At 42.8% G+C, this 24,838-nt stretch overlaps 1 protein-coding gene across 2 annotated transcripts in view; it reads right to left on the reverse strand.

Annotated features, from left to right (window-relative positions):
• Window positions 1-24,838, reverse strand: part of OCA2 (OCA2 melanosomal transmembrane protein) — a 167,703-nt gene that overhangs the window by 21,145 nt on the left and 121,720 nt on the right. For both annotated transcript variants that reach the window (XM_083610613.1, XM_083610612.1), the window contains exons 21-23: window positions 22,917-23,021; window positions 17,805-17,898; window positions 7,844-7,937 (exon numbers count right to left, since the gene is read on the reverse strand). In XM_083610613.1, the coding sequence (XP_083466739.1) occupies window positions 7,844-7,937; window positions 17,805-17,898; window positions 22,917-23,021 (293 nt within the window). The remainder of the gene's footprint in view (window positions 1-7,843; window positions 7,938-17,804; window positions 17,899-22,916; window positions 23,022-24,838) is intronic.

The raw sequence follows: 24,838 nt of genomic DNA on the forward strand, positions 1-24,838 counted from the left end.
GCAGATGCAAAGGTCTACAGATAGACAGGGACGTTCAAACTGTGGTATACTACAGTGAGGGCTACCCACTTAAAAGCACAGATTATCTTCCTAAAGAAAGATTTGGCAGGAGTCAGCAACAAACGAAGGGATGTTAATACCGACACTACTGTATGCTGAGCTAGATAACAATTCCAGGCAACTGCCTGGAAGAACTGTGTGTTGAATTATAAACAGCTCAGCCAATCTGCCACTAATCAAGTTCTGCTTCCACTGGCAACAGCAAAGGGGGGGTTGTATTCTCTTACAGTTATTGTTTCACTTCCTGGGTTATATCATTCCACTAAGCCAGGGGTTGTCAACCTGGTCCCTACCACCCACTAGTGGGCGTTTCAAGATTCTAGGTAGGGGGTTCTACGGCACAAGGTTCCATCGAGCACTGGCGGGTGGTAAGGAAATTTTACCATCAAGAAAGATGCATTAGTGGGCGGTAGGTATGAAATGGTTGACTACCCCTGCGCTAAGCCAACACAGAGTCACTCTTTGCAAACCTTCCATAATTGAAGATGAAGAACCACAAGGACCAGCAACAAAAAGGAAAATGGAAAAAGAAATAAGTGGCAGCTTATCACGTCGCCAGAAAAGGAGGAAACACATCCACCTGAGGAAACAGGACAAAAGGAGGCATATCTATAACTTTCTATCTATATATGAAATGTATAAAAACTTTCTGTAATTTAAATGCAAATGTATTTCATCTCAACATAGTGGAGAAGAGTGTGGCTTGTGGGCCTACTCTGCATCTGCTGCCCAAGTGTCACTGGGCAACTTGAAGGCCTCTCCTTGTCTCTTTTCTTATGCTTTAAACTGCATTTTGGATGGACAGCTGTGTCTCTCCCCCCCCCCCATTGTTTCTGCTATGGTTCTGCTCACTGTGCTTGAATATTTGCAAAATTTAGCATACCTTATGCATGCAAACCTCAAAACACTTTTGTTTAGGCAAGCCTATCCAGATATGCAAAAGTTACACGTGTCTTACTTATTTATTTTAGTGACTGTTGATTTTAATAATCTTTTGAATATTTTTAATATCCATTTTTAATACCCTTTCCCTATGATTTTAAGGTTTTATTTTATATTGTAAGCTGCTTAGAGGCATGGGCTGTTGTTTCTTTACAATCAAGTGCTATATGAATTTTGTTAAATAAATAAATGGAAGTACAGAAGGTTACTGCACAACAGAAGCACCCATGGTCAAATATTTCAGCCCAGTTGGCAGATAAGGGCCAACTATCAAAAATATATTAAACTAAAGCAGCTTTCCCCATTATTCTGTAAATGAGGCGTGGGGAGATAGATCAGGAAATGGCGGGGCTAGAGGAGAGGGCTATCTAGTTCGCTACTAAATCCACTTTTGTCCGTCTCTTTAAATGTTCTAATGTCCATTTGTGAACAATGCATGCCCTACCTGTGCTCAGAGAAACATTTGGGGACTGTATACAAGGGTAGTTCTTCCTAGAGCAGACCCACCAAAATGAATGAATAGGTTCATTTATTTCAATGGGTCTTCTCTGAGTAGGGCTAACATTTGATGCAACCCATTTCAGGCAGGGGCTGCTCATTGTTCCATCAGGAAAGAAAAAGTACAGTACTTAACACTCAATGGCAAAAATATTTAAATCAACAGATAACAACTCTATTAGCTTCTATCTTTTCTGTGGGTGATATGCCCAGATCAAGGCCAGTAGGCTCCCAGCAAAGGAAGAGGAAACAGATAGCTGCTGAACAGAAACAGGTAAGCTATAATCAGCCTTGTTTCCCCTGAAGACTAGAATGTCTCTTGAGTGGCCTGGATGTCAAATTAATGCCAGCTGGAAACAATATATATTAAGATACAGGATGGCAAGTTAAAGTAAGCAAAGCACATTTGATTTGCAGAAACATTAATCACTCCATTAGGTCCTCTAGAGTGCACTTTCTTTCAAAGCCAGCCTCACAAACAAGATAAATTATGGCTGTCAACAAATTCAGAAATAAGACCTCTTCCTCTCACCACCTATTTTTAAAAGATATATTAGATAATTTGAAATCCCAATATCTAATAAGCAAAAATCCCATTTTGAAACTTGCTCTTCCTACACACCAATCTTATTAAGTGTTTCCAAGCAGAGCAGGCATTTACAGAGGTAGGCTGCAGAAAGCCATGTTATCTGACCTGTCATACTGACTACATCTGGTCCTCATTTTCAAGGGCATCTTTTGTCACAAGCTCTTCACTGAATTCTAGAAAATATTGGGGTTAGTGTGTTAAAGAGAAGAAATGTTAAATTGAGTTTTTTGGGTTTTTTAATAGTACAGTATTTAACACAGGAGTGGAGAAATATCAACCTCTGGGCCAAATTAGGCTTGCAGAGCCTTTTCATCCAGCTCACCGGCTTATATGCACCTCTACATTGACACAGACCTTGTCAACCAAACAACAGGTGTATCCGGTGGACATTGAGTCCCCATGTATATATGTAAGCTAAGAGTACCATTCTATACATGTCTACTTGGAAGCAAATCCCATTGAGTTCAACTGAATATTTCAAGTTTTGGGTTTACAGCACAAAACTAGAACTCAACATTCCAACCAGTCACACTTCAGGCAACACCTGCAGTTTAGTTTCTAGCATTGCCAATTTCCATTAAGGGGATCAATAACTTTGTCCTCGCTAGAAACAGGAACTATTTGGCCCAGAAGAACTTCCTATGTACAATTTTCACTCAGCGCAGTACTAAGTACCTTGCAGAATATGGTTTTCCTGACTGAAGTTGAAAAATCCAATTTTGTTGGCAACCCTACTCTCACTCTTAGTTGATCTGATCTTACAACAGCCATTATTATTATTACTAGTAGTAGTCATCATCGTCATAGTAAAGGTAAAGGTACCCCTGACCATTAGGTCCAGTCGCAGATGACTGGGGTTGCGGTGCTTATCTTGCTTTATTGGCTGAGGGAGCCAGCGTACAGCTTCTGGGTCATGTAGCCAGCATGACTAAGCAGCTTCTGGCGCACCACAGCAGTGCACGGAAACGCCGTTTACCTTCCCACCAGAGCAGTACCTATTTATCTACTTGCACTTTGACGTGCTTTCGAACTGCTAGGTTGGCAGGAGCAGGGACCGGGCAACGGGAGCTCACCTCGTTGTGTGGATTTGTACTACTGACCTTCTGATTGGCAAGCCCAAGAGGTTCAGTGGTTTAGACCACAGAGTCACCCGTTCCTCTTGTGTACATATTTGTGTACATATTAATTGTCAGGAGACAAAATTCAGAAAGAGTAAATTTCAAAGGATGGTGGTGTTTCAGTTTATATATTGTTTTGGAAAGTGCTTATTATGTGATTTATCATTTAAATGTGAACTGAATCAATTTTCCCTCCATCCCTATTTTAGGTGACATATCTGGCCTGTGGCAACTTCATTATGAAAATACTTTTCTCTGTTTCCCATCTTCTTTCTATAGCAAGTTCTTTCTTATTCCCCCTCCCCTTTGGTATGTGATTGTGTTGAGATTCGTCTGTGACCATTTTTCTTTTGTTGTTATGAGCTCCAAACCGCCCCCACCCCCCGATCTCAGGTAGATTCATCCCATCTTATAAAAGCAAGCAGCTAACCCAACCATCGAAATGGATCTTTCATTTTCTTGGCCTTCAGTATGATAAAAGCTAGCTTCTCCTTTGATCTCAATTTAAGCTCCTAGAATTTTCTTTTGAAACACTTGTACCAAATGTAGGAAATGGCACAGCTAAAAGAATAAACCTGCAGGAGGGCCTTTTAACAAAAACTCCGAAGCATTATTCCTGAGCACAAGAGGGTTTCTGACATCTCTAATATTACATCGGCATGCGATTAATCAGTCCTGTGACAGATTTGCAATACATACACACAGCTGGATGTGTGTAAAGACAGTTATTCTTTGTACAGGCTTTAATGTGCCATGTTCTTTCAGACAGGTATTGGCATATTTGCCGTAAAAATCTTGTCCATAAAAAGCTTTCATTTCTATTCAGAAGCATCTGATTGCTGCCACATAAAGCCCTCGACTATTCGCTGTAAAATCTTTAATATTTAAAAAATAAAATTAAGCACTCATGAACACAGCCCTGAAAAGTCTTCCAGCTTGGCAAATCAGTGGTCCTCATTTTCCACCATAATAGAGTGAGGAGACAGGAAGCAGTCAAAGCCCACAAAGATCTACATCATACAGGATTCTATTTAGGGTTCCATATGTTAGTTGAGGCCTTGATGGGAATAGAATCTTAAAGAAGAACTTGATCTGCCAGATCAATATGGCCCTATTTATTTTACATAATATGATGTTGCCAATTATCTTCAAATAGTTTATAACCTTAGCTTTATTTATAATTTATTTTTTAAAACTTGGATGTCCCGGAAATACTTTAAGTAGGAATGGACTGGGGTGGCATATTTTCAAAATATAAAAACTCCATTTTTAATGGAATACAGCATTATAATTTATGACATTCCCTTAATCCAGATGAGACAGAAGTGTTCTTAGCTAGGAAGACCAAGTAGATTCAGCCTCTCTTGGATGGGGCAGCACTGCCCTTGAAAATCAGGTTAACAACAGTACTGCACCAATTGCAAGGAAAGATGGACTTGGCTGTGGTTACACATTGCCTTGGTTACATCACATGCCTTGGAGGTAGATTGCAGACCAGGACCAGATTTTAGGATCATGTAACTCGATTAACAGTTGCACTGGTTGCTGGGGTTTACTTTTAGAGCTCTACATGCCCTTGGGATCAGGATGCCTACAGGACTGCCTCCTCCTATTTGATCCTAAATTTGTCCACTAAGGTCATCAGGAGAGTCTGAGATGCACTCAGCACAAGCACTTTTAAGGGCTGTCTTCATTGTAGTGTCTACTCTCAGGAGAGCTGTTTTGACCATCTATGATGTAAACACAGTAAGCCCTTTTTGGTTGGTTTCTTTTTTAAGCTTTTTTCTTCAGTCTTGGCTAACTTTCTTTGGCTGGTTCATCCACTTTTTGCTACAGATCTTGTGGTTTCCTGTATTTTTATCTGATGCTTATTTCTTGTGTTTTTGTGTTGTGGTATTAGCAGTTTTGAACTAGAAAGGGATTTTCCTCAAGATGAAAGCAGGGCTCTGATCCCATTAATTATCAGTCCCACCACCCCCAGTTGATATAATTTGAATTAAAATAATAATAATAATAATAATTGCATGTTAGATGCAAAAACATAGTTTGGGAGTAAGTGGTGGGTGGCGCTGTGGTCTAAACCACAGAGCCTAGGGCTTGCCGATTGGAAGTTCGGTGGTTCGAATCTCCACAATGGGGTGAGCTCCCATTGCTCGGTCCCTGCTCCTGACAACCTAGCAGTTCGAAAGCACATCAAAGTGCAAGTAGATAAATAGGTACCGCTCTGGCGGGAAGGTAAACAGCGTTTCCGTGCACTGCTCTGGTTCGCCAGAAGCAGCTTAGTCATGCTGGCCACATGACCCGGAAGCTGTACACCGGCCAATAAAGCGAAATGAGCGCCACAACCCCAGAGTCATCCGCAACTGGACCTAACGGTCAGGAGTCCCGTTAGCTTTACCTAATTTCTTAAAAGAGTTGACCTCCTTTTGACTAAAAGCAAAAACCTTTCTTCTCTTTCAACAGACTTTTCTTTTTGCTTATGATCATAAATGATAGTAATGACAAGCACATTGGTATAATGATCCACATGACCTTTACTGTTTGGCTATGCATTATTTAACACACAAAAACATGTTTACTCCAAATGCAGAATCACAGGGGGAGAATCACCTTTTCTGACATGATGGGCTTTTTTGTCCATGGAAGTGCTTATGAAAGTATTCTCATGGAAGCATACATGTGGAAAAGGTTATATCTGAACTGACCGTCTGCATGGCTATTTCAGAAAGGATTCTAAAGCAGAGGCTAGCAGCAATTTGATATTCTACACCTTTTGTGAGAAATGCAAATGGAGGACCAATCATAGTGCTACAGTTTCTGTGCAAATGTCTCTTACGTTAACTGGGTAAAAGAAAATGCACTTCACAATGGCAGGAGGCAGAACTAGGTGACCATGAGATCCCTTCCAACACTATCCTTCTCGGCAGATAGTACTGTTTACCAGTAGGGTGCTTGTGACCCAGAATGGTAGCTTCAGTTGCATGGACTTCATTCCAGTAAATGGGCAAAACTGGGACATGGGTCTGTCACTGACAGCCACCCACCTCCCAGGAAGTGATGAAACAGAAGCTAACCATAAGATTTGACACCACATCTTTAACACCTTGAAAGTAGGGATCCAACGGTGGTCCTATAATATTATGGTATGCTATCATCTGATAAACACTGTGATTCCAACATAACATATTGAAACTGATGACAATGGGGAAACAAGTGCCCAAACGTAACTCTCTAAAGAAAAGTGTTTACGGTGGCCGTCATCCAAAATTAAATCAAAATATTATTAGACGTCTATTTCCCTGGTGGGGTATATTTAGAAAGGATGGTTGAGAACATGCTTCATTGAACGCATCAATAATCTTCTCATACTTTACGACAACTGTGCCCTGATTTATTTATTTTTAGAGTCGGAATGCATAAATGAATGCAATTGTTATTTTTTAAGCAAACAAACGCAAATATGGTAAAAAGCTCATATCTCACCATGTGCCTTTAATCCTATACCAAATGTTATCTGGCACAACCTAGCATACATCAACAGCTAAGTGCAGCTGATGGTTGTTTTTTCAGAGACTTCATCGTGGTAAGATATACTAGCATTATTTGAGCAAAATCTCTGGCACACATGCTCATTGGTCCACAGTTAAACAGTTTCCATAAGTTCTTGAAGGGAGAACAGATCAGCACTACAAGGGAGCTACTGGGAAAGGGGACTGTAAACTGTGGGTAATGATGCCTCTATCATATTGCCCTGGCCTCAGAAAAGCTATCTTCTGTATACAGCTAAGCAAATCTAATTTTGCGGTGGTTAGCACCTAATAGTCTACCATCTTGAACAGCCATATCTATGTCTGCAGAGCAAACTTAAACTAATTTGCTTTGTTGTTTTTTTGTTTTTGTTTTTTGATTGTGTGGCATAGTTAAGGCATTCATTGATCATAAGGCAGAAGTAGCGATGCAAGCCAGTGATAAACATAATTATCTTGGAGGACTGCTGCATTAAACTAAATCAGGTATTCTGTGCCAAACACCACCGAAATCTTTTAAGTTATGCCGAAAGAGAGATCAGTTTAGATCGTAAATAATTCAGCCCTCGTTATGATCTCGCAAATTTGCTATCCCACCCCTCCATGTTTATGATTGACAATATTTTTAAAATATTAGAATATATATTTTATAGATTTTTTTAACGTTAGCAATGAGAATCCTGTGTTATAACAACTCATGCAGAAAAAAACAATTACATGAAAAGGGTTCGCCCACTCCATTTATTGTTATTCTCATTAGAGAGATGAAGGCGTTTCAATTGTCAAACACAATCCCTGAAATAAATACCATTTGTGTCACCAAAATGGATTTATATGTCATTGGCTTCCCCCCTTTTGGGGGGGGGCTTAAATACTATATCAGAGCTAGGGAATCTGTGGCCCACCTGTTAATACTGACCTACAACTTTCATCATCATGATAGTTGGGGCTTATGGGAGTCAAAGTCAAATATAATCCAAAAGGCTACAGATTTCCCACCCCTGTGCCATATGGACTGTTCTGCCTGGCTCATTTTGGTTTGTAGAGCAAATCCCCACTTTTTTAGAGGCAAATTTAAACACAGATTCGTTCCGAGTCTAAAATGGTACCTGAAAAATTCCATGAAAGAGAAGCCATAGCCATGTTGCTCTGCAATTCCTGCACAAACAACATTTGCAGATGCGCCGATCAATGTCCCATTACCTGTAATTCAAAACAAAAACAAATTCCAGCTGATATCGAGGCTCTTTATCTTTTGGCTTTGCCACTCAATTAGATCAGCTAGCAGACTTAGATGCAAAGGAGGGGGAAATCAATCATTTCACATGCACCTGAAAGGATATCACCTGAACAATAACCTCCCTGTCTATAAATAGCTGAAGGTTTTCAGAGGCAGACCTGTCTCTGTCCTCAATGAAGGCGGAGAGAGAGAGTGTGAGAGAGCTGTGCTGCCAAAACAACACCTTCTGCAAATATTCTGAGAAACTTGCTGGTTATTTGTTTCAAAAACAAAAACGTATGAGTAAGATAAAATGAAAGTGAGAATAGGAAGCGGGCGGGGGGGGGATACAGATCTCTGCTGATAGCAAGTTGGGCTATTGATTGGAGGAATAATGAAAAATGATGGGTTGTTCCTTCCCTCTCCCCCCCCCCCCCAAAAATGCATGCAAGAACAATAGAATGAAGTGCTTATTTTCAAAATGTGTCCTTTACACTGGAGCACAACTAGTTGCCTAAAATGACAAGAGTTCTGAGGCCCAATGCAGAGAACTAGGGGTCCAAGCCTTTCTGGTCTACCCCCAACACACACAGCCTTGCTGCACATGCAGATGTACTTTGTGCTAGACAGCATTGTGCAGTATGACCCTGAGTCAGTGGCGTAGCGTGGGTTGTCAGCACCCGGGGCAAGGCAAGTAATTTGCGCCCCCTAACCCGTGGATTTGCGCCTCCTAACCCATGGATTTGCGCCCCCTAACCCATGGATTTGCCCTAACCCCAGATGTTGCGCCCGGTGCGGCCGGCCCCCCCTGCACCCCCCACGCTACGCCACTGCCCTGAGTCCCCTCTAACTGCAACTGAATTGTTTTAACTCTGTTGTAATTTTGCTTCCTTGACTTTCCACGTGAAAATCTGTATTGGCTGCTGATGTGAGTTGTAGATCTAAGTGTCTGGTGTTTCTTTGTCTACTTGAAGAAGAATAAGGTTGCAGCAGCACAAGCTTTCTCCCCTTCTTAGTTTCTTTTTTTCTTCTTTCATTTTCTTTTTTTTATTAAATCCGATTTAATACTGTTATGTACTGAGTTGAATAGGATCCAAACTGCAGCAGTCTGATTGGTCCTTGAACAATGCAGCAGTATGATTGGTTGGCAGGAACCACCCAATCATGCTCCAGATAGAAGTGAATCCACAACCTGATTGGCTTACAGTAGAATTCCGGAATTAGCCAATCATGTGCAGCCCATTGTGTAAATAATGTATATAAAGCAGATACCTTGAGGGGACTTTCATTCATTCCTCCTCACCACTATGAGCTGAATAAAGAGCATGAAATCACTTTGCGACTCTGAGTATATTTCAAATACAATGTCCACGGGGGGGGGGGGGACATAGCATTAAGAGTCTAATGTCATTTTACATAATCTTAGGGCATTAATGGTCAGCCTAGGCTCTCCATAGACATGTTTGCGAAACTAGTGGAAGAAATTTTCTATGGTGTCTCTCTTTATAACAACTTTTGCTACCCAGCTAGTCACTCTGAAATAGCCCTGTCCCAGATATTGTTTTTTTTTTAAAAAAACGTATTTTTAATTAAAGATGTATTTAAAAGTATATGCAATGTCTTTTTTTTCTAGTTACATTTTCCACAGATCAGTTTCATTTGTTGAGACATTAGTGTTACCTTAGGAAGAAAAGGGGGAAAGAGGTGGAGGGGGGCATGTGAGTGGGGTTGGGGTTGGGTGGCAATGCTTCTATTCTACTTAATGTATGTGTGGGGTTTTGTGTCAGCATCACTTGTGCGGGTTCTCTTTACTATTCACTTGCGTTCCTTTGATGGCGAGAGAGGTTGGGGTGGGCCTAGGGTGTGTTTGCTTGTTTGTGATTGGCTGTGGTGAACTTTGATTTCCTGTGTGTGTGAATGGGGTGGGTGTTTTTGTATCAGGCTGTCCAGATCGATTTGTATGCGGTTGGCGGATTTTTGCCATCCCAGATATTGTTGAACCGTACCTCAAAGGGTAGCTCAGCCTGGGATTAATTTTTTTTTTTAAAAAAAAAGTCTATCACCAAATATGTTGTTGTTGTTTAGCCATTTAGTCGTATCCGCATCTTTGTGACCCCACGGACCAGAGCATGCCAGATGTGTAGCCGTCAGTGAAAAGAAAGTTAGATATTTATGTTGAATAGTAAAATCAGAATCTAGGTTTAATGAGAGAAGGGCTAAAGCTGGATTTGGTGAGAGAGGTTGTTTAACAATTTTGGAACTGATATTGAAGACCCTTGTGCAGAATGTGTGGACAAATTTACATTCCCACCATGCATGAAAAACAATATGTTCCTATATTACCACATGCCCTCAGACTTCTTAATTTCAACACATCTGATTCTATCGTGAAGGTGATTATTATTAATTATTAATTATTATTTCTAAAAGCTACTTTGGGGAGAAATGCAAATAAACAGAAGCCCTGACTTTTTCCTTAAATGAAAAGCTGCTGTAAGGAGTAACTTTAAGGAGTTAACAACAAAGGATAGGAATACTTTCTCCCACAGACTCCCCCACACACGCCATTCAAACCTACCACATTGCTGCTTGGGCATTTTAGAAGACCAAACACCACAAAAATCATGAAGATTGTGCCAGTGCCTCCATCATTTCCAAATTGGTGGAAGACTATAGTCATCCACCTCTGAACTTCAAGATGAGCTGTGTCATTCGTTCATTGCTGTCTGAACAGGCTGCTTTTGATTTAGATTAAGGGAGCACTGGAACGAAATCTGAAATAAGGGCCTTTGCCATGATCTTGACAAGAGCAGGGAAGGCTTGGACCAGAAACTAGCAATTTGTGACATGAAATGAAGGGCAGCTACAGCATCTCATCTTGCAAAGAAATTGTGACTGGAACACTGAGATCAGCAAGAGGTTAGCGCCATGGCAGCTGTGCGTGTGAAAAGTCTGTGACAGTTTGAGAATAGCACTAATCCCAGTAGTAATTGAAAATCTATTACATCCAATTTGGTTTCCCTACTCTGTAGCCTCTGGACAGAATTTGAACATTATTCTCTTGCAAGCTGGAAAAAGCTGAAGTTGGCGGACCTCTTGATAGGCCTCTGCAATGGGGAGGAAAATAAAGTAGGATGGGGTAAACTTGTTCAGCTTCCCCTACTTTTCCCTGTGGCTAGCATCTCTGAGCTACAACTGAATAAGACTGAAAAGGAGAATGAAAGCATGCAGGAGCCGGAGGTAAGGTTAAAATGAGGTAGCAGCAAGAAATGAGGGTCCCAAAGTTGAGGTGGACATGATGTGAAAGTTGAGCCGATACCAAATGAGAAAGGAAAATGGAATAGACAAACATTCATCCACACAACTTTAAGACCATCTTCATGCTCACATTTACATATGAATTCTAGCAACTTGGCAGGGAATTTGCTAACAGGAAATATTTTCCTAATGCTTCTCGGTGACTGTACACTTGACATGTTTCATTTGCGGTCTCACTATTATTCTGTGCTGGTCCCGGGGGGTTACCGTGAGGCGTGGTCAAAGTCCGGTTCTGGGCCGAGGGTCTGGAGACTGTTCACCAAGGGGGAAGCTGGGTTCAAAGCAAAAAGCCGGGCGTGGTCGGGAACTCCGGAAAGACAGGTCTGGGTGCTGGCAGAAACAGGTTTCCAACGTCGTTGCTCCCGCAACCTGGGACCGGGCTGACTGGCCTTTATGTTCTCTGAGTCCAGGGTGACTCTGAGCCCACAGGTGACCCGCCTCTCCTGGCCTTAAGGCAAGCACTCCTCCTGAGAGAAACCAGTTCCCTCCGCCTCTCTGCCCTGAGCCTCTGCAGCTCAGGAGAGGCTGGAGGGTTACTGGACCCAGGGGGAGGCTCACCTTCCCCTGACAGGGCTGGGAGAGGCGCACCTGTAGGCAATGGGTCCTCAATCACCTCCGGAGCCAGAGTGGATTCATCTGGTGTCTGCTCCTGAGGATCCGGCACAGGTGCAGGCACTTCAGATTCAAGGCCCTGCCCCAGCTCAGCCGGCCCTGGAGGTGGGGACTCCTGTGCAGGTTGGGATTCCTCCAGTTCAGCCTCTGAATCAGATTCCCAGGCCATCACATATTCTATCTTCATCTGGTTTCTGGTTTCCGGTTTCCGGTCCATTATGGATGGATGCTTTTCCATCATCTTTCCTGCTCTCATTTTTAAAATCTGCAAATCTGTGTTATATAATATACATTCTGGCATCTTACCACTATCCAGATTTATTGATGCCAAGTAACACTTGGCTTTGACTGGACACAAATTCCATCTCTGCTCTCTTACAGTCTTCCTCTTTTCGTAATGCAAAGCACCTTAATGTATCAGAAGATAGCCGGGAATGGCTATGTACATACTAACAGCAGCAACACTTTCTCATCATTGCATCAATAACTGGTAATACTTCGTGCAACAGGCCAAAGTCATGGGTAGTCAAGCTTGAATTCAGACCCGATGTGCACAGTGCTATTTTTCTAGAAAAAGAGGTGCTGGAACTCACCATGAATACTTCCCTTGTTCTCTTAGAATGGCAATGACACCCACCTTAGAGGTACCAGAACTGAGTTTCAGTGAGTTCCAGCTGAAAAAAAAGTCCTGGATGTGCATATTCTCTAACCCAGGGCCCCAGAAGTCAATTAGGAGAGTTGCAGATGGGGAGGACAGAGCTTCCCCTGTAGATTGAATAATGGCTGTAGACTGTGTTGTAATATACAGTTACTGACCCACACTTGTGTACATGAAAGTGTTAACCAGAGTGGGGATGGAGCTTAGCAGGTTTCCTTCTCTATGTGCTTCCAGGAACAAGCAAGGAGCTATGCAGCCATTGGCTCCCAGCTACAAGAGAAACCAAGCAAATAAAATCTATCCAAAAGAGAAATTGTACAGCCTGCATCTTTGCGAACCTAAAGATTGCATGATTAAAAGGAAGCCAAGTTATCTTCCTTTTAAAGTTGTTTGGCAGTAAAATAGAAAGGGAGGACATGCACCAGATAGGTTCTAAAATATATATCTCAGGTATCAATGGCCAGAGTAAAAACATGCATCTTCAGCATACACTGAAAATTACATAATGAAGTTACTAGACACATCAGAAAAATTCAACAACTCTAGGGGCTGACACAGAGGAATCTAGATAGTTCTAGATAGAATCCCAGCCACTAATCTGGTTGTTGCCAGTTTATGGGCCAGTAGTTTCCAAGAAGTCTTCAAGGGCAGCCCCACATTCTGTTCTAGAAAGAAAACAATATGGCAGAGCAAAATACTGAAGCTTGTTCAAAGCACAGCTGGCTGAGTATTACAGAAATTCAAAGCTTGGAGACTACATCCCAGATGCATTATGGCCTTCAAAGCAGATAACAGGTTGGCTAAACTGGAAGCAAATTATTGTTGAGATGATGAATGGTTTCTTGAGGTAGAGAGGCAAGAACAAAGTTATACCTCGAACTGAAAGAATAACTGATAGGTAGAAAGGATGGACATTAAATAAGGACCAAATTAAATTTTAAAACATGGGCAGAACACCATTAGGTAAATGGGAGTACCTTGAAAAATGGATGAGAAAGCACAGATGCAAACAAGGAATCCTTATATTCAGATGGTAGGGGAGTGTTAAAAGACAGAAGCACCAAACATGTAAGAGAGGTTTGAAGAGTTCTACTGAATAGGCACCAGCCAAGCACTGGACCATGAAGTTTCATTTTTAGGCAAAAATTGAGAATAAAGGAAGAGCAAGATAGGTTACAAAAGGAGACTTGTGATGTTAGCTTAAGTACAGTACCACTACAGAAACAGGGAGCGAGACAGTCAGTGCAAACACAGATCCTTTGATGGATGTTTTATTGGCAGGATTTAAACAGGCACAGAGAATCTAGAAAGAAAGTCAGATTTTTCAAATATATATATATTTGAAAAAACCAAGACAAACTGGTTGATATGGGCCTGGGAACAGAGTGTAATGCTGACATCAACAAAATTCTTTCCTTATTGTGTGAATAAATATGCAAAATATGTATTATATCTCTGTAGCTGTGAAGTATAGCAAAATTCGTAAAAGCAATTGCCAACTCTGGCACAAGGATTTCATTCTCACTTTCCTGAGGGATGGAAAATCCAGGACAGACTTTTCAGCAACCTTTCAAATGCACTGGAAACTTAATGGCTTTGGGAAAAACATAGGGAGATTTTTGCAAGAACATTTATTTTGTAAAAGGTGAGATGCAATAGATAGGATGATGGTTCTTCCGAAGCTTTATAACGCCCCATAAACAACTAAAAGAACAGACACGAGATAGCTCTCATTCCCCCCCTGCTGCAGGGCAAATGTGACAGGTGGGAGTGGTCACCTACTTGCCACTCACTTGATACCATTATAACATCAGGTGACAACTTCAAAGGGGATCACCTTCAGCTGAGTGGCACTGAGGGTCATAGCTGTCAACCGTTCCTTATTTGGCGGGAAAGTCCCTTATCCCAGCGCCGTGTCCCACTGCTGTCCCTTATTGATTATGTCCCTTAAATTTCCCAGATTTCAAAGGAAGCAGCTCCTCTCCCTCCCTCCCTGCCGGCCAGGGAGGAGGGAGGCTCCAACTGTGTTGCTTGGCTGCATTGCTCACCCAATAAGGAGTCTAAGAATGACTGGGGGGTGGAGCTTGCATGCCTTGTGCCGATCAAATCAGCCGCGTTGCCTGGGGACTCGCCTTTGCTCAGCGCTTCCAACGGAGAGGTGACAGTGGTTTTCCTTGCTACATCCCCTTTGCCAGGTTGCTACACTGTGGGAACCACCACTTGAGGCTTCGTTTGGCTGCTGGCTGGGCTTTCTGCCTTTGGCTCGGAGGGGCTCAGAAGTCGAACATACCTGTGCTCTGAAAATCCCTTATTTTGGCTGCTGATCCCTTATTTCCAAGGCTGCTGGTCCCTTATTTTCAAATCTGTAAGTTGACAGCTATGCTGAGGGTGACCCTCATTGGCTGCAGTAAAAGGTTGCTGATGGGCATTACATATGACATCAGGTGGGTGTAGCTTAGGGAAAACAGCCTTGTGAGATTAATTTAGCCCATGGACCAGAAGTTCCCCACTGTTGCAGGAGATGATGGCCTTACCAGCCTTTCTCCTTACCAGGCACAGCCCAGCAGACAAAATGTGGCTTAATCTTTCCTTACCTACTAGGAATAGCCTGCTTTTAAAATGCAACTACTCACCCTAAACCATAGCAGCTATAAATCTGAGTAAATGTAAATTTTAATATGTACAAACACATATAATCAGTGGGAAGGGGCTAAGAAGAAGGAATTTATACACTAGCAACTCCAGAGGAGCTAGGAAACAGAAATATAGAAGAAAAAGGCATTAACTGGTCCAGATATTTATTCCATGGACGAGGCCACATTGTTGACCACTTTATTAATGGAGGGACATTTTGTTTATGAAGGCAACTATTTCACATTTAGCGCCCGGCACATTTAATGTATGTCTCCCTGAGGAGTAAACTCACTTCTGGAATGCAGCTGCCTGTTTGGCACAAGTGCTAGAAAAATGAGCCCAGAGAGAATCTGTTTTTCCATCAATGTTTCCACAAAGTAGAACTAGGCATGGAGGAAATAATAATAATAATAATAAACGCAAGTGCCCAACCTCCTGATGTGATAATGCACAGGCACTGACTGAGGTGTCAGGAGAAGGAAGCTGTGAGGAAAACAGTTAGCAGGGACTGACTGAGCAGATCTGAGAGGAAGGGAATCTTTAAAATGGCTGCTCAGATCTGCTTGCTTACCTACAACAGTGTAGGCAAAAAAGTTATGAAGCAAATAAAGGTACAGGAGAAAAGAACACATAGTACATACATATTTATACCACTAAACTAATATCACCAGATAACAATTTAGAATATACTGTATATTTTATGGTATGCTGCCACCATATAATATCTCTGCTCAGAAATTTTCACTGGTCTGGCAGCCATTTTGTTTTCAGGACAAGTTCAAGGTGGTTATTATTAATTGGGACCAGTTTACCTGTGAGCTCACCTTACCCCAACCACACTGATCTGCAGAACTTATTCCACAGTTGTAAGAAATCAATATTTTACTATTGCATCAGTTAAACTTTGTAACGCCTTGCCTATTGACATTAGACAGGCACCTTAGCTCAAAACATTTTTGTTTAGGCAAGCCTAAACTGACATGTAGAATGCTGACATGTGTTTTTGCTTACTGTTTATTTTAATTATCTTTTGAATGTTTTTAAAATGCCCATTTTCAGCTGTTTTAGTTGATTGTTTTAATGTTTATTTTGTAAACTGCTTAGAGGTTTTATTACAATCAGGTGGCATGTAAATGTAAAATAAATAAATCCACTTTCAACAGATTCCTCCAACATCCCTACAGTGAACTCTGAAGAAAGAATATTCCAGTGAAAATTGGTGGTCATATTTGATTTCAAATGAATGAGTGAGATGTTGCTCTTTTGTACTGGGAGGGAGGGACAAAATAATTCAAAAACATTTCAGAATGTTTCATTAAACTCACTCAACGTAATAGTAATTATTCTTTCTTCTAAAAGCAGCAGTTAGCTCACTGTTTTACTTCTTACTTGGAGAGCGGCAGGGGGAAAAGCTTCTTACGTGTTTTGTCCTTGCAAGTTTTGCTGTTCTAACTTATTCATAGCCAATATTCATGGAATATGAAAGGGAATAATCAGCATGAAGATGAATTAAAAAGCAACCAGATGGCTCTTCTATATTGTTCTTCTAAATTGCAAATGAACTCAAACCCACAACGCTCCTTTTGTGGGATTGCTCAAATAACAAAATCAGGCAGGATGTAAACCCACTTAATCTAAAGCTCTGGCCCAGCAAGCAGTGAGATCCTACAAACCAAACAGGTCAAAAGCTTTTCGCGGGTTTAAGTTTAATTCGAAAAATTACACCCTTCCTTGCTCAGGGTTTATTCAATTGGCCTCTGGGGATAAGTCACAGCTTCATAGGGAAATGCTTGGTGGAACTGGCTGCTTAATGGGCTGGCTGGCTGTTGCGGCCCAGTGCAGTGGTTTCCAGTTCACCCAGGAGCAATGCTAGGGTCAGGAGGGAAGCAGCTGGGGAATCTATGTGCTGGCTGCTCTGATTGGCAGGCTTTTCTGCCGGCTCACTTTTGAATTATGGGCCAATCCAGGCCAAGGTGAGTGGGTGGGACTTCGGAGCAGACTGGAGAAGAGCAGGCCTCACTCTGGTTAACCCTTGGCAGATAAAGGTCGGCTGCGCCCAACCTCAGAAATCACAGTCAGCCGAAGTACACCTGTCCCATACCACAGTCCATATCTGGCTCATGCAGCTCCTCTTTTGTTTTGTTTTGTTTTGTCAAAGAAACATTCACACTGGAGGTGGCATTTTCCAAAGAACTCTGTGTCCATCATATCCACACAGGGTGGTATTCAACTAATGTGCTCTTTCAGTGCAAGGATTTACACTTCTGCAATGGAACTCAACTCCCCGCTGCCACGTGTTCCCTAAATCTGTTCTAAGAGTTCACCGAACCCTCTGGAGCAAATCTGAGGAGGACACAGGCTGTGTGCAGGGGAAAATTTCTGTTGTGCAGTGGGAATAGCTTTAGACATGTGTTTCTGAGCATGGCTACATTTCTCCCACCTCTTTGTCTCCCATTGTTTTGAATGTGAGGGAAAATGTAAACAAACAAACAAACAAACCAGGAAACATACAAACACACAATCATCTTTCCACCCCGCCTTCTCCCAGGCTATCTCAAGTCCATCAGGATGTGGGATAAGACAGTAGAATCACCTCTGTACAGGATCACAGCCTGACATCAAAGCTTACCTCCAAGACAGGCACCCATAGCCAGTGAAAAGATTAGGGGCTTCACAGGTAGGTTCACATCAGGATCCTGACTGAGGTTGAGAAGTACAGGAATCTGCAGGCAATAAGTGGGAAATATTGATTAAAATATTCCATATTAATGTAATATTTAACAAATGACTTACTACTCCTCTATATAGTTATATTTTACTTGTTTTGTCCTTATTGGTATTGGTATTGTATTTTAAATTGTTACGATTTGCCCTGAGATCACATGATGATGGCAAGGGATTTAAATTATATACATTAAATACACAATATTATTATACATCGATCGCACCTGATGGCCAGTTACAGCACAATCGAGTAGAGGCGGGTTGTACCAGAATGAGCCTGGTGTCTAACTTTTTGTTCCTTTTTTTAAAAAAAAGAGTGATGGTGTTTCTATTTGCATTGGGTCAAACATTCAAGGAAAAATCATGGTAGGCTTCTTTCACGGAAATTCTGGGAGGATCCCAAATGCGAATGAATGTTCTCCCTGGTCCAAATGCTAACAAAGCACCATAACTTCAAGAAAGGCTATGTTTGAATCCTTGATCCTGACAGGAAAGTGGGGAACATTTTATCCTATGGTTACTATTTTTTCATGGACTGAGCATTTAAGCGGTGGAGCAAGCCGATTGGGCACCTGGGGTGGCGTGCTTGCCCTGCGCCCAGGGGTGGGGCCAGCCGTCTGTGGGGCAGGGCAAGCCGGGGCAGGATGCTCCACGGGGCCTCCGAGGAGTCTGCCTGCCTCCTTCCACTCAGCCACCCTACAGCTGTGGGGAGGCGGTGGGTGGACCGTTTGGGGCAGCGCGGAGCCTGCGGGCGCCCAAGCCACCACGTCACTGCCAGGAGAGACTCGTGGCTCGGGTGCGCTGCAGGCCCCACACTGAGTGCCGCCAGGCATTTTGTCACCCCCCTCACTGGTGACACGCGGGGTGACCCGCCCCCACCACACTCCCCTTCCTTCGCCTCTGAGACCAATAGTCCCTCAGCAAATACTAGCACAAAAGAGACTGTACTGAAAAGAACGGCTCCTTGTGTAGACTCAGGTTTAACATTTGAGTAGAAAGCAAGCAGGACATCCTATCATGGCTAAGGTATATAAGGAAGACAGTCCAAATTAGGGTCTGCACTGGAGGTTAAAGCTGTTGGAAGTGCAACAGTGGGGATCATGGATGCTTCCTGTCACAGGAAATGCCCTAGGAATGCTATATGCCTCCTGCTCATTGATGATAGGGTATATACAATAACTGGGCCTACACAATGGGGAGGAGGAAGAAAACTAATTTACAGTGGCCATTCTGTTTTCAAATGTGTTTTCTCTCTCTCTCTCTCTCTCCCTCTCTCTCCATGTGTCTTATTGTTTATAGCTTGCTCTTGGAAGACTTTCCGTATCAGTTGATCAATCTCTGTTTATCTGAAAAATTGATTTTCTCTGAGGCACTAGGCTTAGGGTCCTTAAGGCTGGCTTCTCTAACTACGTATCCAACACTGCAATTATGTGTCTGACTTCTCAATGCGATGCTAGTCGCTGTTAGCCTTTAATCCCTCTCCTTCTGCAAGCAACGGAAACAGCACTGTTCAAATTCTGCATTATGAAGTTATAGCTGCCCTGTAACGCAGTTTTCTACATTTAAAAGCAATACAAAAGCCACAGCAATACTGCCTCCATGCCACAATTTTGTCTGTGTCACTAAGTGAAATAGAGCTGTAATCGGCATCAGGAAGGTAGCCTTGACTTGAACGTGATTTAGTACTAAACTGGAAATGCACATGCACATGCAAACACAGGAATAGGAAAAGAGGTTGCATAGTCCAAAGAACTGCTGGTCTTCTGATCCAAGGGATGATTCTATGACTCCTTGTACTCTGCCACACATGGCAAAGATTTCAAGCATGCTATATCACTTGCCCATCAATCTATCCTCATATACCAGCGGTGGGAATGGGATCCAGTGGCCAGGCCAGATTCTTATCTCCGCCATCCCTGTGGGTCAACTTTGTCAGGTGGGCAGGCCCACCCACACTTGTAAACCACCAGTTGCCTGCTTTGAAAGGTGGGTGGATCCTAGCACCATTCCTGCAGCCCTAAAGTTCTGAGCTGAACAAAACTTTTTAACTGTAATTGCTTTTTGGGTTGTCAGCTAACATTTTAGTGCTTGCACCTATTTGGCATAAGGCAAGGCATACATTTTTAAAACAACGGCCATCCACATTAATGAGAACAACAAACACCCCATTGTATCAATTGCCCTTTTACCTAAAACCAGTTTTTGCAGAAAGGACTCTCCTCCCTGCAAGAGAGGGGAGTGGTTGTGGGCGGGAGCCGAGCACCGCCCCTAGCAGGGGGCATTAGCCCCCTGCCTCCACCTCACCTGGCTGGCGCCCACGCCCCCTCGGCAGGCATCCAACCAGGTGCCTGGGAGGGGGCGTGCTTAGCAGCCTTTTGCTGCGGTGCCAGCCTCTCCCCGGCCTCATTCTTCGTCGTCTCACCGCGAGTCACCCACCCTCCACTCCCTTGAGTTAGGGCTTAGGTCATTGGCCTTGCTATGGACCTTAGGTTGGTCGCCCTGGTTGTCTAGGGGGCCTGGTAGGAGTTTTTCCATTTGGCATTAGGCTTTTTGGTTTTTTCGCCTACCTCGTAGCAATCGTCACAACTTTTGTGGTATTGGTGGGTAGGTTAGGCATTGGAATAATGTGTTGTGGTGTGTCGAAGAGCTAGGTGTGGCCATCGCCTATGCCTTCAATTTAGGGGTATTCCGTTAAAGGAATCTGGCGGTCGTGTATTTCTGTCCGATGCCTGCTTGGCGGGAGGCCATGGCACGACCCCCGGTGACATCAGGGGAGAGCCTATAGTTGGATGAGCATCAACAGGCTCCACCTACTGGTGAATAAACCCATTTGCTTGAGAGATCCAATGCCTAAGCCAATACCTTTTCACTGCTGTAATCAATAAAGTTGTGGCCTTTCCTTGCCCATTAACCTTATATAACGTGTCCTTGTGTATTTCTTTCCACACTGCGGGGTCGGGTCCTCGAACCACAAACACATTGGGCATGGCTAAATTGGTACAATGGTTCAATACATTGCATTAGGAGGAAAGACCTAAACAGTGATTTAACATAAATGAATTTATGGACCCTAGTAATAAAATGTAAACAGGTGTTTCAATATATGCAGCCTAGTTAATAATGGTTTATTAAAATGCAGACAATGTTGAAAATAAAGTGTTGTCATGTATTACCAACTATTAAGTTAATCAAGCTAAGAAAATCATATTCCATTTATATTTTAAATGAATAATTTAGATGTTGGAACCTGGTTTAGAGCCTTTCCAGTTAAAAAAAATACAGTGGAAAATATCAGAAAACTTTCATTAAATTGAAAGCACATATTGTGGGATTTATCATGTTTATCCTAGTTTAAAATGCCAACTGTAAACCTGTAAAAAGAAAAGGCAGCTTTATCAAGAAGAGTTGAATGTGGCTATGTTCATATTAGGCCATAATCTGATTAATCATATAAGAACCATATTAGTTCTGATCTGGTGCTGAAGGAATCACTAGATAGATCTTTCCACTGCAAAAGCTCTTAATTCATTACTGGTAGTGGATACTAAAAACAACTGGGTTACCAATAAAAGATCCAACAGTTGCTTAAACTATATCCATGAAAATGTTTAAAAGAGGCAGTGAGCATAATCCAAAAATATTTGGCTTATGATTTCCGCTGTAGCCATGATCCTCAAATGCAGCAGCACCCTTCATTCCCTACACACTGGAAGGCATCATATGTTAGCCGGATCTGGAATAGCAACCCCATTCCTTTAAGTGGCAATATAGGAATAATCTCATGTTTCTTTCGTTTGACTTTTGTCTCCCACCTGCCATGTTTACCATCTCCAACACTAGATTCTCCCTTTGTGGCATAGGCATGTCTTAAATAAATCTTGAATACTTGTAGCCATCGATTTCCTTGTCTGACTTTATACTGCTTTTCCTTTGTATTTACAAGAATCTTTATGCTTTGCTTATCTGTCATTCCCTGACTGATGCAGTGCTTCAGGTAGGTAATTTTAGACTCTGAACTTCATGGTCCTGGGGACTTCATGGTCTTATGGGACCCTCTGTGTTAGAAGGTTGTGTGTATTACTTCATATACTTCAAAGCGTGGCAGGCCACCCTGGTTGCATCTGGGGGTGCTACTGCTCGCCCTGCAAAATGAGGTCCCGGACTTCTGCCCCAAAATCCTTCCCTAACAGCACCACTGCTTTGATGTGCTCTGAAAAACTGGTGATGATCGGAGTGATGGTTCTCCTAATTCTAATTCACCATGTTGTTGTTTTAACCAAACTAGCATTGCAATGGACATTGACCCTGAAAGAGTTTTTGCTCCATTTCCACCATGTTTTTAATCAATCTTTCAAAACACCGCTTGCGATGTATCCAACCACATTGCTCAGCTGACAATAAGGTTTCCACCAACAGAATGGGGAAGGAAGCAATTTCCAGCAATTCTTGTTGCCATCCACTTTGTCTGAAATCTGTTCCAAAACAGATTTAGGGCATGGGGAGGTTGCAAGGGGAAGGAAGATTCGTTGAAAATTGCTCCCTTCCCTGTTCTTCTGAAGGGAGCCTTACCAGCTGAGGGACACCATTGGATGCAACAGCTTATTTATTCATTTTCTCCATTACATTTCAGATTTGGAATATCTGTTTCTTGTTATTGTTGAATGACTGTGTCGCACTGACACTGGAATTTCTGACCTTTAGCCCAAGGTTAAAAGAGTATAATTAAAAGTACTAGAAGTCTGCAGGTGAAACTGCATGGTGTGGGATACAGTTTTTCAAGGTAGTCAAGAAAAGAAAGACACTAAGCTTGCATCTCAAACACTTTTCTTTTTATTATACCATAACTTTTAAATCTGGCGTCCCAAAGCATTATCAAAAGGGACCCCTTGGCAACAAACAGGCTTTGTAAACTGATATTTGTGAGGACTGGAAGGAAACCTTCACTGGCCCAGGTATACACTTCTGTTTTTGTACTTCTCTCCCCTCCAGTCCCTTAACAGAAGAAAATGCAACTTACCATTGTAGCAGTGAATGGAATATTATCAATGAGGGATGATGCCAGGGCAGAGACCCAGAGCACTAAAATGATTGCAACTGTCAAGCGTTGGTCTTCAGGGACCACCTGGTATAGAAAGAAAGAAAGAAAGAAAGAAAGAAAGAAAGAAAGAAAGAAAGAAAGAAAGAAATTTAGAGTCCCCTTTGCCCTGAAAGCTATTATTTTGTGGCCAAAATTGCCACATTGGTTTCTCTTTTTTAACTAAAGCCAAAATTGTGCAGATTTCCCACATAAATCAACCCTATGCTTTAAAACAGATGTGACCTCCAAGTGCATAAAAAGTAAAAACAGTATAATAATTGTCTGACTAAACTACCTCCTCTGGAGAGAGGGGAAAATTCCAGCTTGTAAATGGAGATTTCTTCTTCTTCTTCTCTTACCAGGGGTAGTGACTTAGATTTAAAGGGTTCAAGAAAGGACTTTGAATTCAAGTGACATCTTCCAGTCCCTTCAGCTGCACTAGGAAGTTCCTGGTGGACCCAGACAATTCCTGTTGATTATCAAGGCTGGTCTCCGAAGCCCCAACTGGCAGGTGATGCTGGCTGGATGCGTTGGGCTCTCTTCAAGCACCAACAATCAGCTCATCATCAGTGTTTGCACAGAGCCCTGCACTGCACTTTGAAGACCCAACAATAGTTGGGTAGTTAGGCCTTCAAAGCGCCTTAACAAGGGGAGTTGCGGGTGCCACCGCAACTTTAACAGCCCCACACCTGGAGGCAGTTGGGTAAGGTGTGGCCATAATGGCCTCGTGGGCCATACAGGGAGACACAGCAGGCCTAATGAAGCCTGTAGGTCCTAAGTTCCCCACCTCTGATCAAGGTCTTAACAGCTCTCCCTAAGTGAATCTAAAGTCAATGTGAGCTCCTGTTTCAGGGAAGGGGGAGCAGCCCCAAGTCTTCCACCTTGCTGTTGTGCAGACATTTCCTTCTGGGTTCCATCTACAGCACCAACAAGATGGAGAAGAAAAGGTCTGGTTAAGGTTGATGCTTCTCCTTGCTCTCTCACTCTCTCTTGAAGAGAGCAAAGCAAGGGGTGGAAGGGACGTGTTTGGGTTTTCAAAGGACAGGTGCCCTCTGAGTTGTGGCACAGGACGCATTGGATTCCCAACAGTGCAGACTCCTGACATTGGCTCTCTGCACAGTTGCACTAATAGTCTCCTAGTGCTAAATACCGCTAATGTCATCTGTGATAGGAAACAGTCTGTATCTCTTTGTAATGAGCTTACTTCACACCACATATCCAAAAGGGGGGAATCCATTATTTCACTGCTGAAAGTGTTCATAATTTTGTTGCATCCAGGGTCAGATAGAAGAAATGACCGCTCCCCACATCAAATGGGGGGCGACTTTTGTGTGGTCATGCGCAGCCCCCTGGATCCCAGTGCGACTCCTGGTAGTTTGGGCTGGCTTCATCCTCCCTAAGCTGGATACCTGGAGGTCTCCGCCTACCTCAGCCAATCACCCAATCCCGCCTGGGGAGGCGTTGCCAGAGAATTGGCCAAGTAAGGGGAAGAACCGTTCTGCCCACACAACAGAAAGTGAATCTTACCTGCGAAGCGGCAGTCAGCTCCAGAGCTTCTCCCACCCTCCCCTCCCTCAGTTAAGTCTTCTTTTGCAGGTTAACCTCTTCTCCACAGGTACGCAGGCGCTGCTACGTCAGGGTCACTGTTGAAGGGCTGGAAAGGAATTTTCCTGCATTGGCAGGTTTTGCCTTCCCCGTAGCAAAATGTCACAACTTGGCGGTTTCAGGCCTTGGGCAAAATCCTTTAATCTATCTTCCTAAATGGGGCGGCGTGAAGCGGTGACCCACTGTTAATAGAGGCTCAGAACTTACAGGGTTAAGAGTTCTGAGTGATGACGCCTCACATTCTGAGGGCGGGCATA

Source organism: Podarcis filfolensis, assembly GCF_964270895.1.
Source record: "Podarcis filfolensis genome assembly, chromosome: 4".
NCBI lineage: Eukaryota > Metazoa > Chordata > Lepidosauria > Squamata > Lacertidae > Podarcis > Podarcis filfolensis.